The 17,739-nt window shown below is 45.7% G+C and overlaps 1 protein-coding gene across 1 annotated transcript in view; it reads right to left on the reverse strand.

Annotated features, from left to right (window-relative positions):
- The window catches only part of LOC142768707 (uncharacterized), a 31,875-nt gene extending 14,351 nt beyond the window's left edge, over window positions 1–17,524 (reverse strand). Inside the window, exons 1-3 of the mRNA XM_075870716.1 lie at window positions 17,349–17,524; window positions 11,265–11,362; window positions 8,895–8,996 (exon numbers count right to left, since the gene is read on the reverse strand). Coding sequence (XP_075726831.1) covers window positions 8,895–8,996; window positions 11,265–11,362; window positions 17,349–17,365 — 217 coding nt within the window. The 5' untranslated portion in view covers window positions 17,366–17,524. The remainder of the gene's footprint in view (window positions 1–8,894; window positions 8,997–11,264; window positions 11,363–17,348) is intronic.
- Window positions 17,525–17,739: the final 215 nt, after the last annotated feature.

The following is a 17,739-nucleotide window of genomic DNA, read 5'->3' on the forward strand; positions in this document are numbered from 1 at the left end:
TCGTTGTTGAGTTGTTGGACTCGGCGCGTGTCAACGTTCTGCTAGCGTAGGCAATCACTCTCATCCACCATCTTGGCATTGGACAAGAACAGCACCTAGGCCCACATTCCTGGCGTCTGTATGGATGGCTGTTGGTGCATTTTCGTCGAATGAGCGAGGACAGGAGGAATCTGTAGACGCTGCCGCAGCTCCATGAACGAAGCTTCTTGCTCTTCACCCCATACAAATGCAATGTCTTCCCTTGTAAGGCGGGTGAGTGGAGAGGCGATGTGTCCAAAGCCTGCTATAAATCGCCGGTAGTAGGCGCAGAGACTCAGAAAACGCCTGACCGCTTTCTCATCAACAGGCCTTGCAAACTTTGCGACGGCTGCCTTTTTATCTGGGTCAGGCTTAACACCATCGCGACTAATTACGTGTCCCAGGAGAAGTGGCATTTTTCCGGTTTGAGTGTGAGTCCAGCGGACCATATGGCTTGAAGGACTGACAGTAGCTGCTTTAGATGCTCTTCAAACGTGGCCGAAAAAACGATCACGTCGTCGAGGTACCCAAGGCATGTTTTTCTTTTCAGGCCGGATGGAATGGTATTCATTAGTCTCTGATACCTGGCTGGGGCTGAGCATAGACCGAAAGGGAGGACTTTGAATTCATAAAGGCCATCTGGCGTCACGGAGGTGGTCTTTTCTCGGTCGCGCTCATCTACTTCTATTTGCCTTTATCTACTTTTAAGGTACATTGACGAGGAGTAGCGCGCATGCCGTAGCCTGTCCAAAGAGTCATCGATCTGTGGTAATGGTTAAAATTCTTTTTTTGTATCTCGCCGCTAAATGCAGCTATGCACGCGGCAATATTATAACCGGACTATCAACTTGAGTGATATTGTTAAGGTATTTCGGCCGACTGAAACAGGTCATAGTTGGACATACCCAAGAAAGGTGCCTCAGACTGAGTGAAGAAGTGGACGTTGTCGGTGAGCTGCGTTGTGGCTGCAGACTGACTACTGGTATTTTCCACGTAACGATTCGGCGGAAGTGCTGGGTGCTCTTCTGACGACGGAGTTACGCAGTGGACACCTCCTTAGGTGTCCTACCATGGCTCCGGGTGAGGATACGGCTTCGCCATCTACCTCAGTAACGACAGAAACCCGGTACGCTGCCCTAACACAACCCCGTGGTCCCAGTACCTTTACTGGAGAGGACAACGCGAATGTGGGCAAGTGGCTTAGTATGTACGAGCGCTTCAGCAAGCAATGAGGCTGGGACCCAACCGTTTTGCTTGCGAATGTCATTCTCTATCTTGACAAGACCCCTCGCATCTGGTTTAAGACCCATGAGCACGAAACCACAAGCTGGGAAATGTTTAAACAACAGCTCCGCGACCTCTTTGGCAACCCGTTTGGTCAACAGCTTGATGCCCGAAAGCGATTGACTGTACGTACACAGACGTCCACTGAGCTTTTCTTGACTTATATTCAAGACGTCTTAGCGTTGTGTCAAAGGGCCGATCCCAACATGACTGAGGCCGACAAGATTTCGCGCGTTTTAAAAGGAATTGCCGACGATGCGTTCAGCCTGCTTGTATTTACGAGCGTAACGACCATCGACGCCGTGATCAAAGACTGCCGCCGTCAAGAGCAGGCGAAGAGTCGACACATTTTGCAGCAGTTACAGCGCCTACCCAACACCGCGGCAATATCGTCTTGCGAAGCTACTCCTTGTCATCCGTCTACAACTGAAGACGTGACGCGCATCGTCCCACGTGAACTCGAGGCCGCTTACCCGGCTGCCAACAAACCGACGTTGCCCGACGCCTCAACGCCAGTTGTCGCCTTGATCCAGGCTGTTGTCCGCCATGAATTCGCTAACCTTAGTATCCTGTCCACTGCATCCACCCTGGATAATACTGGTCCCTCGATAGCTTCTGTGGACATGAGACGTCGCCGTCCGTACTCTATTCGAACCAGAAACACGTCTGAATGGCGAACAGCTGATGATAAGCCAATCTGCTTCCGCTGTGGTCGCGCAGGACACATCGCTCGTTACTGCCGCAGCCAATGGCCATCTATGTCTTCTGGCTCGTACCCCACTTACAGTAACTTATTCCGGCCACCAAACCACCGTTATCCGACCCGCACTGAGTCTACAGCATTTACTGCCCATGAGGACTACGGCCACCCTGTCCTGTCGTTACCACCGCCTCAAAGTCGCCCTTCTCGTTCAAATACGCGTCACCGTTCTCCCTCGCCATCGTTTAACCGCCGCATGTCCCAGGAAAACTAGGCTGCGCAGCTTCTGGAGGTGAAGCTCCCCTGTCGACCTTACACAAAAATCCTCTGTTGCCCTTACGTTTGAACCGGAACACCCTTGAAGTATATGTTGATGGCACACCTGTTGAAGCTTTGATAGATAATTATGAATTCGCGTTTTCGTCGTCGCATGAAGAAGGCCCTCACGCCCCCCTTGACCAGTGTTGTCCAAGCTGCAGATGGCGCAACAATCCCTGTCGTCGTTATGTGCACAGCTCAACTTACTGCAGCCGATCATCAAGTGGTTGTCCTTTTTACCGTGCTTGCAACATGTCCCTACGACCTCATACTAAGCCTCGAATCTCTTGGCGCCAATTTTGCTGTGATTAATTGCTCCACTGGTGTGCTCCGCCTTGAACTGCCACAAATCAGTGACGCCCCGTACCAACCTACATGCCGATTACAATGCAGCGACTTTGTTCACCTGCCCTCCAAAACTGTGAGGTACGTCGATTTTCTGTGCTCCCCAGCTGCGCCCGACGGTGACTATTACGCTACGCCTAACACCGACGTACTCCTTGCGCACAATTTTGCAGTGCCCTACACGGTGCTCAGCATCACAGATAACAAAACTTGTCTACCACTTGTAAATTTTGGCTACATAAATCTTGTGCTTCCACAAGGCATTTCCATGGCCAACCTGTGTCCGTAGCTCAATTAACAAATTGAAGTGCTTGCCTTAGACACCCTTGTGTCACCGCAGCACACACCACTCGCAACACATTCGGGCAGCCGTCAAATTGTAGACATGATCCCCACTGATCTTCCGCCTCCACAAGTTGAAGCCCTACAACATCTCGAGGCCTACTAGGATATTTTCGACTTTGGTGACCGAGCTCTAGGGCAGACGTCGTTTGTCCAGCATCGCATACACACCGGTGATACCAACCCTGTTCACCGCCATCCCTACAGAGTGTCTGCTTTTGAGCGGAGCATAATTGACAATATTGAACCATCCTTCTGTCCATGGGCATCCCTTGTGGTATTAAATAAAAACAAGGACAGATCGTGGCTATTTAGTGTGGACTATTGCCACCTTAACATCACCAAGAAAGACGCAAACCCTCTGCCCCGCACTGACGACGCCCTTGATTGCCTCCATGGTGCCGCCTACTTTTCTTCCATCGATCTTCGTTCTGGTTATTGGCAGATGGCCGTGGACCCCATCGACCGAGAGAAGACGGCTTTTGTAACAACCTATGGCCTCTACCAATTCAAAGCCATGCCTTTCCGCTTATGTAATGCCCCCACCTTTTTTGAACGATTGATTGACTCCCTGCTTCATGGATTCAAGTGGTCTACGTGTCTTTGTTATCTGGATGACGTGATTGTGTTTGCTCCCACTTTTGAAGAGCACCTCGCGAGACTGACGAAAATTCTTGATGTATTGTCTCGCCGGCCTTCAGCTGAATTTATCCAAGTGTTTGTTTGGTCGCCATCGCATTACAATACTTGGACATATTGTTGACGCTTAGGGCGTACAGCCTGACCCAGAAAAAGTTCGAGCTGTGAAGGACTTTCCTGTGCCAAAAACCGCCAAAGATGTCCGCAGCTTTGTGGGGCTCTGCTCCTACTTTCGGCGGTTCAACAAAAACTTCGCAGAAATCGCTCGGCCCCTAACAGATTTACTCAAAGCAAATTGGACGTTTACCTGGGGTCCCTCGCAAGCAGCAGCATTGTCCGACCTGACCACTTTGCTCACTTCTTCTCCTGTTCTGGCTCACTTCGACCCTACGGCACCGACCGAAGTCCGCACCGATGCCAGCAGTTACGGAATAGGCGCTGTGTTGGCTTAGTGACAACGTAGGCAGCATCGCGTGATAGCTTATGCCAGCAGGCTGCTGTCCTCCTCGGAGCGTAATTATTCCATCACAGAGCGCGAATGCCTAGCGCTGGTTTGGGCAGTCGCAAAAATTTTCCCTTACTTATACGGCCAACCATTTATAGTTCTCACCGACCACCACGCTCTTTGCTGGCTCGCCTCCCTCAAAGATCCGACAGGTAGTCTTGCCCGCTGGGCACTTCGCCTCTAGGAGTATTCTACACCGTAGTATTCTTACACCATCAGGAAAACTGCGCAAAGATGTGGATTGTCTGTCACGCTAACCTGTGGCCGACTGCGATCCTAGGAGCACTGATTCTGTGGGTTGCGTCCTTTCCATCTCCCAGCTACTTCATCTCGGGGACGAGCAGCGTCGTGATCCGGATATCAGCCGCCTAATACAACAGTCCGAATCTTCACCGCAAGACGCTTCTATTCGCATTTTTACATTAAAGGACCACACCTTATATCGGCACAATTTATCGCCCAATGGTCATGACCTAGTTCTGGTCATACAGAAGCACCTGCGCTCCACAGTCCCTTGCGAGCTCCATGTCTCGCCAGCCACGGGTCACCTTGTTGTGTCTCACACATATGACCGTGTGCGCCGCCGCTTCTACTGGCCTGGCCTTTCACGCTCTGTACGTTGTTTTGTCAACGCTTGTGAAATTTTTCAGCGTCGCAAAAAGCCGCCGGGGCTCCCTTCGGGATATCTTCCGCCCATCGACATCCCATCGGAGCCATTCTTCCATGTTGGTTTGGACCTTCTCGGTCCCTTCCCAACATCCGCCTCCGGAAACAAGTTGGTCGTCGTGGCTACGGATTATGCGACCCGTTATGCAGTACGCGAGCCATGTCATGCTGCGCTACAGACGTCGCTGATTTTCTACTACGCGATCTCATTTTAGTGCATGGAGCCCCTCGTCAACTGCTGACAGACCGAGGCCGTACGTTCCTTTTCAAAGCGGTTGACGATAACCTGCGTTCCTGCTCTACCCAACATAAGCTCACGACATCGTACCATCCCCAGAAAAACGGGCTTACAGAACGTTTAAACCGCACCCTGACAGACATGCTATCGAAATACGTCTCGGCCGACCATCGTGATTTGGACCTTGCACTACCCTACGTGACGTTCGCATACAATTCCTCCCGGCATCCACTTCTGGGTACTCGGCATTTTACCTTCTGTTTGGACGCGAACCATCATTGCCGTTGGATACCTTCCTGCCAGCCGCTGCGCAGTCCACTTTTTAATATGCACGCGACACTAGTACCCGAGCTGGCCATGCTCGTCAGCTTGCCCGCAGCAGAATAATGGCGTCCCAAGACTCGCAGAAGCATCGTTACGACGAGCGGCATCGTGACGACCACTTTTCGACAGGTTCCCTCATTCTTCTTTGGTCCCTTACGCGACATGTTGGTCTTTCAGAGAAACTTCTCTCTCGTTTCACGGGCCCATACCGCGGGCTTAGACGAGTGACCGGCTCTACATAAGAAATTTTCCTTGATAATCCATCAACCTCATCTGCTCTGCTGTCAAGGGACATCGTCCACGTATCAAGGCTCAAGCGTTACCACACTAATCCTCTGTGGCCCCGTAAACTCGCCTGGTTGGCGCTTTTGCCGCCGGGGGTCGTGTGACGTGATTGCTGACTGAAACGGGGCATAGTGGGACATACCCAAGAAAGGTGCCTCAGACTGAGAGTGAAGAAGTGGACGTTGTCGGTTAGCTGCGTTGTGGCTGCAGACTGGCTTGTTATTTTCCACGTAACAATAACGTAACCGGACTATCAACATGTACTTGCCAATGGCGGCTAATGGGAAATGAGAGACAGGAGAGTTCGGATTTCGCTTTCTTACGGCTTGCGCTTCGTATCTACTTCCCACCTTTAACCATTTCGAGTTCATGGTATATACTAGCTCATTGTATCCATGGCACTTCGGCTCAACGCTCTCTAAACCTTTCTAAAACTAAAAAGGTTACACCCAGCGAGTGTAACGTAGCAAACCTTTTTTTTTTCATAAAGTGCTGAATGTACATGCCAATTGCTGCTAATTGGTAATGAGAGACGGCTTTTAGGTAACGCGCGCACCGCGAACTTCTTATTGTTCAACAAAGCACAGGAGAAATCTCCCACCGGCACCACCTTGCAGGTCAAAATGTAACACTTGTTACACACTGCGACTACGACTACGAGGGACGAAAGGGTGCCACTTCAACGAGCTTCGCCCCTAAAAAGTGTTTGTCACGGGCTTTCGTACCTAGCAAAGGGGTGTTCTTCAATGATCGCGACCGGAATAAGTTGGATGGTAATTCAGACGACACAATACGTTGCACATGTTCCTCGATCTCTCATTTATTCTGATGGCGAGGAGCGGATAAGCAAACTGTATTTAAGGTGATTACTCTGTCACAACAAGATGTGAAGCTTATGAATAATTCTGTTGCTGCTCGGAGCCAACGGCGAGTGGGTTAAAACCAGGTTAGGGTTAGAGACTATAAAGTTATTCTCCGAAAAAAGGTTTCCTTTGGCCGATGCAATGAGCCTGTTTATTGCCATCGTCTACATTTTTTTTTCTTTGGAGTCTGGCGTAGTCTGGTGCAGTTTCTTTGTGAAGTCCTAATTTGTAGTACATAGTCTCCCTAAGTGGATGGCTCTTTTATGGATGGCACTTGATGGATGGCTCTTTTGGAGAGCTGCGAATGAGAACTTTTTAATGGACATAGGATTGCCCATCTCTGTGTTTCCTAAACAGTACACACTCATGAGTTGATAAAAACGTATAGCAATGGCAGCGTAGAAAAAGCTGAATGGTGTGCCAGAGTACAATTCTGAGAGGGATAAAGCTAGAATAACGTCACTGAAGCTTGCAGGCACTGACAAAATTTCTTTCTCTCCGTTGTGGGATGCATCGTTGACATAACAACTGTAATAAATTTGTTTCAGTCAAGCATATAAACAGTTATTTCAAGTTCACCCATACATATGTTTTCATAGCTTGGTGCCATCTCTGTGTGCATAGGAGTCCCACTAACCTGCACATGATACGCACAAATAAATTGAAAATTGTGCAAAGGTACGTTCACTTCTAGTACCAGCGCAAGTAAGTTTAGCACTGTCCGTTGTTTTTTTTAAAGCTGAATTAGATAGACCTGAAACACAGTAATACTGCCGCTCAACCCACAGAAACGCACACAGAAACTTGTCCACTTATGTTGACAATTTACAGAGTGGAGGTACCTGCATGCTATCTGCGGTGTTTCTTTCTTTACTGTAGCAAAAGGCATATTCAAGTGCGTTCAAGCATTATTAGCGACTGTAGTCACAGAAGTTGACCGAATGATCTTTTTGTACAGTGGGAAAAAATCGGTCGAGTCAAATGGGCAAATTCAAGTATTTTATGCGATTAGTGTGTAGCAATTTTCAAATTTCTGGAAGGCGGTCACAGGTATTTACCGCGGACAAATAAATCTGACCAAGTTTGTAAGAAAAACCAAAAACCACGCCCAGAACAGCTCATCTAACATTCACTTCGAAAATGTCTTCAATAACGACACTATTTTCTTCGCCGTTATAAGCCGTCAATCTACATACTTCATTGCGTTAAAGAGCTTTCCTCCTACAGGGCTGCTTTTCAATGCTATATTATCCTTCTCCCCCGATGCAAAAGATACGACGTAAACATAGTGAAACTCTGCACTGGTTGCACGTCTTCACTATTGTTCGGGTACAATTATTGACAACCTCAAGGCGGCGCTTCAGATCTAACGGAGCAGGAATGCTGTCAATGGCTATAGGTGCTGCGCATCTTGTGATGTATGCCAGGACGGCGTTCAAGTGAGGGCTGTGTTCCTGGCGGTTAGTTTTATGGAAGTAGTTTTACCGCTATAAGATGTGATGGCACGCCTCTACCTACGGTTCTCTGTAGACGAGTCACGTGGGACAGTTCATCGTTAGCAAGGACACGTCTGAAAAGGTGTGTGCTTTCGCAGGTCAGTCATGAGTAACTATAACAAGCACATGTTTGTTTAGCGTCAAAGCAGTTGCAACGATAGCCATTTTCTGAGGCTTCGCTTTCCGTGCTGGTAGGATGCCTCTATGTTAAAATTGTTTACATCCACTTTGAATACATTGTTTCATTTTCAGCTTCAACCATGGTTTTTGTTGCATCCTTCGGATGTGTTTCTCCATGAGCACCGCCGAGACAGACTACACATTACTGTGAGAAGTTGCCTTAAGTGATGTCGTTCTAAGTGAGAAGGTATAGTTGCTTCTTACCGTTTTGAGAAATTTACCTTCATCGTTTTGACACTCATTTTCTGTATTTATGTATTAAATGCGTTAGTGCATTTTCAAACTCAGCTCCTGCTGAACGAGAAATTTCATGGAATAGCAGACGCTACGCTCACAGAAGTCACTATGCCACTAAGGTATTTTTAATTTTGTTACCAATCTGACACATGTATGCCTGACTTCTTTTAACCTTTCTCTATATGCCCTAAACCAACGAAGTTGTAAGCAACCCTGTTGTTAAAGTTTATTTGTTAAAGAGAGCTCAACTTAGGTTCGTCGTTCGCGAGAGCCTTCAGTCGTGCACAGATGAAATCCTAAACCATGTATTCAATTAGGTGAACCTGCATATGTATATGACAGGTGGCGCTCACATCATCCATAAAGTCATTGACCTAATCACTCCTTTTTGGAGCGTCTAGATAGCTGCTGTTACTGTAAGTAGAATGACGACGATGACAGCAGGTTGTCTTACCATCAGTAATCTTGTTTCTTATGAAATATATAGTGAAAACACTGCAAGAGTAACTATCTGGTTCCGCGTATTCAAGGATTGTCTGATAATCTGGCTCAGTCCCTGAAAAAAGTTTTTGCAAAGTGAGATAACTTGTTAATTATCGGAAAAAACATATGCACATTGAAGCACAAACGCTCATGCGCAAAAGACCTTCACTGATCAATGAAGCATATAGTATCCTTCATACTTGAACATCAGCAATATTCACAAGTAAGCGTTAAAAGCCCAGTAACTGTGGGTAACAGCAAAATTTCCCGAATATAGTACCCCTCCGTCAATAACTGTTTACTTATGCTTAGTCAGTAAAGTCCCATTTAGTTAAATTTTAAAAAGACATTCTTAGCCCCTTTAGAAACAACCTGTCGATATAAGCTTTAGGTACATCAAGTTCACACATTTTTACAAGTACACGATGTTATTTTAAAACAATGATAGCTTCATACGTTCAATAAATTGTTTCCAAATGGTAAATGCCTGATAAATTGAATGAGCTGTTTATACTAAGATCTTTCATGTTTTTTTTTCTGCGTAATGCTGACAAATTTGTTATTACAATACCGACCAATTTCATTTTTTTTTGTTTATTCACCAGAATGGAAGACTTATACTTTTGAACGAGCACACGCAAGGTGGCGCGTTTAGTTACTTGCCGAACGTAGTATTTCTTCAGCATGGTGAACATACGCAAAATAACACTGCCAGTTTAACATAAAAGGCAATGATTGTGCAGAAGGCGTACTTTCTCTGAATATAAAAGTATGTTCCTCTTTCTTAGTCACCAGTAAACACAACTGCAAAAAGGAAATCAGGCACATGTCTGCCTACAAATCAATGCAATCGGCTAAGATTTTTGTGTCAAAAGCTCGCCCCCCCCCCTCCGCGCTCGTGAGAATGCGCACGATAACACGGCTAATACACCCGAATACACGAGATAAAAAAAACACGTTCATGTGCAACAACAGGCATGTCGACCACGCCAGACAAATGTGCAAAGAAATGCTAGCTCTTTCCTGTAGCTCCCACAGTAACGTAAGACCATCATTCATGTCAAAGACTCGCGAACCTGTGTTTTCAAGCCAATTGTGGAGTGACATCATGGTAGGTAAGCGAGCAGAGTGGGCGAAACTATCTTAAAGTCATCATGTAGAAATCTCTGGTTCGGTAGTCGAAGAAGTAAGTGTTCTGTTATGGTGTAGTGCCATGAGATGGTCTTACACAATTTGAAATAAGATGTTGTAGGAAGCGGTGAGTAGTTTCGGGGGCAGTTGCGCTGAGAAGGCACATTATCACTACCCGGGAAAGGCAAATACTCATTAGCGCTGCCTACGTGGAGAAACTCGTCAAGTCGGTGAACGTGAAAGAGTTTGGATTTTTATTCTATAAATCTTGCGTGTTTAGATTTTTGCGTATATTATTAATTCCCCCTGTTGTTTGTTACACTAGTGTTAGTTGCATTGAAACACTCAAATGTATATGTATGGGTGATGTCTACACAGGCATAATTGGCTTACGTTATGTTTGTGTTAATAACTCTTCCCTATGACTCTGTCTTTAGACCACAAAGAGCGTTGAGTGGCACGCAAAGAGAAGCTATGGTTAAAATGTTTGTTCTCTCACGGCGCAATTAGGGGGACTGATACGTGAGTCTTCAGAACCTGTCCAGCAATTGCTTCCCATTAACTGCTTTAGGGCCAACCCCATAGCCACTGGACCACAATGGCAGGCCCATCACAATTATCAAGAATAACTTCAGCTTAGTCATTTCATGTCACCGAAATTACTTTTCTCTTTCTGCTACACTTCTATCGCTAGATTGACCTAGATAGCTCCGTCTTTATAGGAAATAATACTGCAGAAATATGCACTTTCTTGTCGCTTGGGTCATGGACGACAAAAAATTACAAAGCATTTCTTGGTTTATTTCTTGACGTCGTGCACTCAGTGGAATAATATAAAGGAGGTTCGTCATATCTGTTAGCCGTGATCTCTGAAACTTCTGATATGCAAAATAGAACTGTTTGAGAAGTTATAGGATGAATTTTTACTTGTTATCATTTAGGATGAGTGCTCTTTGATTGGGAACAACTTATTTCTCATCGTGTAATCTCCCAGCATTTTTCAAAAGTTGCAATGCTGTCATTAAAAGGACAACGTATTATTCACACAGCAGCCCACAAAAAGACAAAAACTGGAATAGTTCACTGCAAATCAGTCTTTGCCTACGTATGTCGTTCTTTTAGGCACACACTTTTAAATTTTGGGATTGTCCCTTCCTTGAAACAGTTGGACAAGCTGGACATTTAGGATTAGACACAAAATAGTACTTACTTCCACTTTGATAGACAATCATAGATGTTGGTGGATGCATATTGTCATTTTCACTATTCTCATTGTATATAAATATTCCCGTATAGTTGCCCCCGATTCTGTAATGAGAGTGCTTTGTCACATATTGACTCATGAAGAAGTCAAACGAAAGAAAAAAAAGTACGCAGTTTTTCTTAACTTGCAGGGAAGCTGACGATATCATGGTTTTCTAGTGTATATCATTGTTTAACTTGGGTGCTTAAAGTTTATAGAGTCGCGAAACTTGCTCTATTAGAGTTAGAGGTTGATGCTCAAGCGAACCCGTATTCGGGATCGGCTTGTCGTTGTGCTTGTTCTCTCAGCATAGCTGTAGGTCTTGCATCGCAAAACGCGGGCTGCTCCGCGGGAGTAAGGAACTTCTTGTTGCAACACATTGTAGCGATCGCCTCCACATAGGCATTTTTCAGTGGTCAGGCGTGGTTCATACGGATGCGTGGATCAACGCGACGTCACTCCAAACGACGCGTAGCGGTGTTCAACCTGGCACGAATGCTCCGACGCATTGGGCCACGCAGCTGTAACCAAAGCGCAGACGCTCTTTTACTTGACGTCTCATCGGCTGCGCGTGGTGAATTGTTGCAAGGCGATGGTGCATCAAAGTTTTTTCAACGTAGGTTCGGGAAAATTACGGCTTAACAAACTTCCCTGTTTAAGAAAAGTCTCCACAATTTTTGATTCACAAATTGTGGGGACGTACTTGGGATGATAGGTGGGATTGTTGATGAGGGCGTTTCGATGGTCAAAGCATTTTTAAACTGCTCCTCCTGATAACATCATTAAAGAGGAAGCGTTATATTGCCGCGCGTATGCGCCAGTGGTGAGGAAATATCGAATACTGAGCGTCGCGATAATGGCAAACTCTGTAAACGTACCCGGCTTCGCCACAATGAAAGCATACCGATCGACGGTCAGCGGTACGCCACAAATCGGTTTTCCGACGCTGGTAGGTAAATGGGGACTCACTATTGAACCACGTTGTGGGCTTGACATTTTGGCTAAATGGCATTCGTCTTGTCAGCGAGATTGGTGCGGTTGGGAAAGTCATCGGCGGTGACTGCGGCTGTGTTTGCAGGTTTGGTGGTGGTCCAGTTATTGGAGTCTGCGGTGCTGAAGACGCGACGACGGGGCGTCGGACTGCATCAGCATAAGTAAAATGTCGTCGCTCACCATAATAGCCGGATGAAACGAGAGCCTGGCGGACCTCATCCCGGACAACATCAGCGACAAAAGACAATGCCGGCGTCGGTTCAGTTTTTGGAATTAAACCAAGCTGCCGAAGCTCCTCCCTCAAAATTTCCCGGATGACTTCCCGCCGAGGCCTGTCGTTGTCGCAGAGGCTCGCCGCAGTCGTAACAGGGCTACTCGCTCGAACGTTGACCGAGTTCTGCTGGCGGTACCATTGCTGTAGGGCCCGTTCAATAGCTGTGGCTTCTAGGGTGAACTCAACTACTGTTGTTGGCGGATTTCTCACAAGCCCAGCAAACAGTTGCTCCTTCACGCCTCGCATTAGATACCGCAGCTTTCTGTCTTCTGGCATCTCGAGATCCGCCCTGCCGAAAAGACGGGTCATGTCCTCGGCGAACATAGCGACACTCTCATTTGGTTTTTGAATTCGAGCTTCCAAGAGACGTTGCACTTTCTCCTTTCTGTCAAGACCACCAAAGATGTCAATCAGCTGGTTGTGGAAGTCGTCCCACGTAGCCATGCTTCTTTTCTTGTTGATGAACTACGTCTGGGCGTTGTCTTTCAGGTAGAAGTACACATTCGCGAGCTTGTCTTCTGGGGTGGCCCACTGGTTGTACTTCGCGCAGCGTTCGAACTGGTACAGCCAGTCTTGTGCATCTTCATAGGTCTCACCATGAAAGCAGTCAGGAATCATGGGATTCTGAAGTGTCATGTGCGATGTAGCTGCAGTGGTCATGGTGGTTGATTGAGGCAAGCGATTGCTGGCAGTTTCTGGCAAGGGATTGAGCTCGGGAGCTAGGCCTCGTAGACGGCGGCTGGAACGCTGAACTGGTGTTTCGACGGGTGGTAGTGATTCCTGGCTCGAATGTCGGGTCCGCGAAGGGGTGCCAAGCATGAAGACGTACCCAGCTCCTCCACCATTGTGACGACGCAATATTGACGAGCGCACAAAGCGCCCCAAACAAATACGATTTATCGATCGCAGGAAACAGACTGCAACGACTTCTTCGTCTTTTTCCCTCGGCCAAGGACACTCGCACTGCTTTGTTGTCCTCACCACTGGCACATACGCACGGCAATATGCTTCATCAAACGCGAAAATTTCGAATTCACTTGAGGTTCTCTCTGAGTCAGTGTCAACAGGGGTGTTGCAAATATTCATGATTACATAAGCACTCATGACATGGCTTCGTTGTGGCGTCACAAATCGGCGTCGTCGTGGTGTAACGAAGATTTGCCTGATTATGATGTTGTCACTACAAAGTGTCCTAACGTTATCGAACAGGATGTTGTCATTTCATGATACCACTGCTCGGAAAAATTTCGGCCGATCACAGAAACATTGTGAAACAGCTCTCGATGCAGGTTGCTTACTGAGAATCAATAGATTGGCTGAGAACAAAATGAATACTACTGTTCTTTGCTTTCTTGTCGTCTTAGTCAAATGCATAGGACCCTGTGATTTATTGAAACGCTGATTTTTACGGCACATTAAATAAACGTACTTATTCTTTCTTAAACATGATGTAGTGTTGCGAAGGAGACTTGCACAATGTGGAGATTGAATTCCTGCTTATTCATCGTAGCCGCGCATTGAAAATATCTTCAAAGAAGCGCCGAGAATTTTTGAACTCCAGTTTTGCATCTTGCTCCAGATTCACTGACTTTGTGCACGTATTTTCGTAAGCTGAGGAAGTCAAACAGTCCGGCAGCATACTAACTGGCGTTGTTTCTAGACAGATCTGTTTGTATTACCTGGGAAGTGTAGCCAGTATTATTTGATCACCATGTATTTCAATGTTTCTATCAACGTCCCATTTATTTATTTCAATTCCAGTGCAAATCCACTCTACTCAATGGGAGCTGTCGGCCCGCCTTCGTTCAGGGAGTGGTCATGAAGCGATGCCACATGTAAAGTAGGGCTCTTGCACCTTAAGTGAACCCAAGCACATCCCAGCAAAAAGGTGATAAACGTGTTTCTGGATGAACATGCGGTGTTTTACGTCCCAATACCCCCATATGATTATAAGAGACGCCATAGTGGAGAGCTCCGGAAGTTTCGATCACCTGGAGTTCGTTAACGTACACCCAAATCTGAGCACACGGGTGTAAAACATTTCCGCCTACAGTGGAAATGCAGCCGCCGTAGCTTGGATTCGATTCCGTGTCCAGCGGGTCTGCAGCCGAGTATCTTAGCTACTAAACCACCACGGGGACGTGTGTCTCTTCACGTGTTTCTCTTCACGAAATTTTACGTTTGTCGGGTTTGATTCTTGGTGCTCTTCCTCCTCCCTAGTAGAAATGTAGCCGCCACTTCACATCACTCTTCAAAACAGCGTGTACAGCAGCGTCACAGTGATGCTGCTCTATTGGTTCCCCACGTATCATCACGAACGGTGACAGCTACCTCAAAACACCGCATCTCTTTCAAAGCCAGGGTGACAACACCATTGTCAACGCAAAGAATGCAACACAGCACCCCACAGATCTGTACAGAACGTAACAAAAAGATAAGCAATATAATTTCTGTCGTGAGCTACCACACTAAGAGTTCCCCCCTCATGACCGCAAAGTACACGTCAAGGCTAGGCAATGGGCGAGAGTATGCAAGTAATAGAGGAGCGGGCTGTGAACGCCTAGATCGGGTACATCTGTATGACATTGAAGAAATAGGGAAGGTGCTGCTGCTCATCTAAATGATTTTACCATGGGCGTCCAACTGCAAAATGTGGAGCTGGGGAGAGTGACTCGCACGAAATCTCTAATAATAAATACAAAGCAATTCTTAATCAACTTCGGCGAGTTTGTCTGTATCTTTTTGTCTAGCCACCTACGACGTTCACCTCTCCAGGCTTTTTGGACAATGGGATTTACATCAAAGTTGGGGACGCATAACATGACTGTATGACGATCATAAGTAACAATTCACAACACTAAATTCATCCCATGTATGTCATGAATGCCATGATTTACATGTGAGAATCTTGCTGCTACTGCGGTGGCTTCCTTCACATGATATATTGCAAAACTAGTATGGTGTGAGATATTTCCGTAAACAAAATAAGTGACGGGTCCTCACATGGAAATCATGACGTCCGTGTCATCTAAGAACAAGACTACATGCCACGCTCTTGATAAGTTCGTGGTCGTTTTGCCGGTTTCACATAGACTTAATTTGGTATTTTGTGACGTGATATATGATGAAGGTATATGACTGATGCAAACATGACAGTCATGACATGCGTGTTATGTAAGAACATTACTACATTCAATTTTCATGATGCACTCGCGGTCGTTTCGCTAGCTTCATATATTCCAAGTTTGGTATTACGTGACGTGAATGGAAGACGATTGTATATATGACTGGTGCAAACATGATAACCTTGACATGCGTGTCATGTACGAACATGACTGCATGCCACGTTCATGATGCACTTACGGCCGTTTATCTAGCTTCATATATACCAAATTCGGTATTACGAGACGTAAGTAGATGACCAAGGGAATTGACACATCCAAACATAATAATCGTGACATGCTTGTCACGTAAAACATCACAACATACTAAGTTAATATCGCGCTAGCAGCCGTATTGCTAGCTTAATGTATACCAAATGTGGTATTTTGTGAAGTAATTGAACAACCAACACAAATACCAGTCGCAAACGTGATAATCATGACATGGAAGTCATCTATGGCAGAATTCGCATCCTCCTCGTAAAATTGTTTTTATTTTAGTATGACAGTTCATCCTTCCATATTTGTGCTTGTCATATCATTGATTGCCATAGTACGTGAGATCTATGATTGTTTTCTGTTTTGCGCATTACGGCCCTAGTCTTATCAGAATACTCAAGTAGCTTCTAACATATGCTACATTGATGCTCCCTGATGACTTGGCCACTAATTTATATTTTGCTTGCATCTAGAAACTTATTGTTAGCATATTACCCAGCGGAGGCAGCCCCAAGTTGCAATGACCTCGACAGGTAAAGCGACTTGGCAGTGAAGTGGCAATGAAGGAAGCTCGTAGTGCAAACTGTGTTTCCCTTCACACAAGAAGATTCAAAATTACAGATAACCTCCAAACGTGTCACAATCACCTGTTATTACAACCTATTGTTGACCGCCAGTCCCTGGAACTCGCTGCACGTCCGACCAGTCGGAGAAATGGCAAGTCGTCGTCATCTGTCTGCAGAGAATCTGCTCATTGTGGCTTTCGCAGCTTTTATATTCCCAGTTCGTGGGTCTAGCACGTTTTCCACGCTTCATACAAAAACATTATAGCCCTGGTGGCTTTTAGGTTCCTTTGGTGGTTTCTCGCGTACTTTAAATAATTTTCTAATTAGCTGATTATGTTTGCTATTGTGATACCAGATTCACAGGAACATAGCAGTACTACGGCCCTGAATCCAACACACTTTGCCGTTGAAGAACGTCTGCTTCTTTAAGGAAGCGTTAGAATTTTCGTGATCGTAATTCCCGCGCTATTCCTCATGTGACGAAACGTAGGTGAAAAAAAATACCTCTGCCTCGCTACAGCGCATGATGTTTGTACTACTCTAAAGAAATATTATTTACACAAAAATAGTTCGAATGAACCAATAGATGAGAATCAGCAAAGATTTTGCATACACACCCTGCTTTAAAAAAATCAATTCAATGTAGTTTCTGATACCGACGAAATAGTTGTGATGCTGAAATCAGTCTCGTTTTTTGCAAGATCGCCATTGGCCTTAAAAAAACAAATGTGAAGACATGTATTTATATATCCTGCGGAATTTAAACTCATGCGGGTCAGCTCATTGTGACAAAATGTTACGACAACTAAACAGCTTGTGCTAAACAATGCATACTTACTTTGTTTGTTCCATCATATCAATTTCTGTAAAATTGTATTCATTTGATGTCAGCCCGGTCTTAACACGCCGTATACATGTGGTCTCAATAGAGAAGTTATTTCTTCCACTGGACACCTCAAATGAATTGCTATATGTCTGACGATAAAGCCATAGGTATTCACTTGTATTGACGACCTGTCGTTTCACAAGCGTAGTGAAAGTTCAGACAATAGGCTTCCGTGAAATATGGAGTCTCCTATATTTTTATGAACGGTCAACAATGAAATGAAATTTTCAGCAACTGTAGCTTTTTGAAGGTCAGACCAAGGAATAAAATGACTACTACGTTTGAATTTTTTTTTAATTCTAGGAGACATCTGTGATAGCTACGTCTTTTCTATGGCGATTTT

The sequence above is a fragment of the Rhipicephalus microplus genome, chromosome 8 (genome assembly GCF_043290135.1).
Source record: "Rhipicephalus microplus isolate Deutch F79 chromosome 8, USDA_Rmic, whole genome shotgun sequence".
Classification (NCBI taxonomy): Eukaryota; Metazoa; Arthropoda; class Arachnida; order Ixodida; family Ixodidae; genus Rhipicephalus; species Rhipicephalus microplus.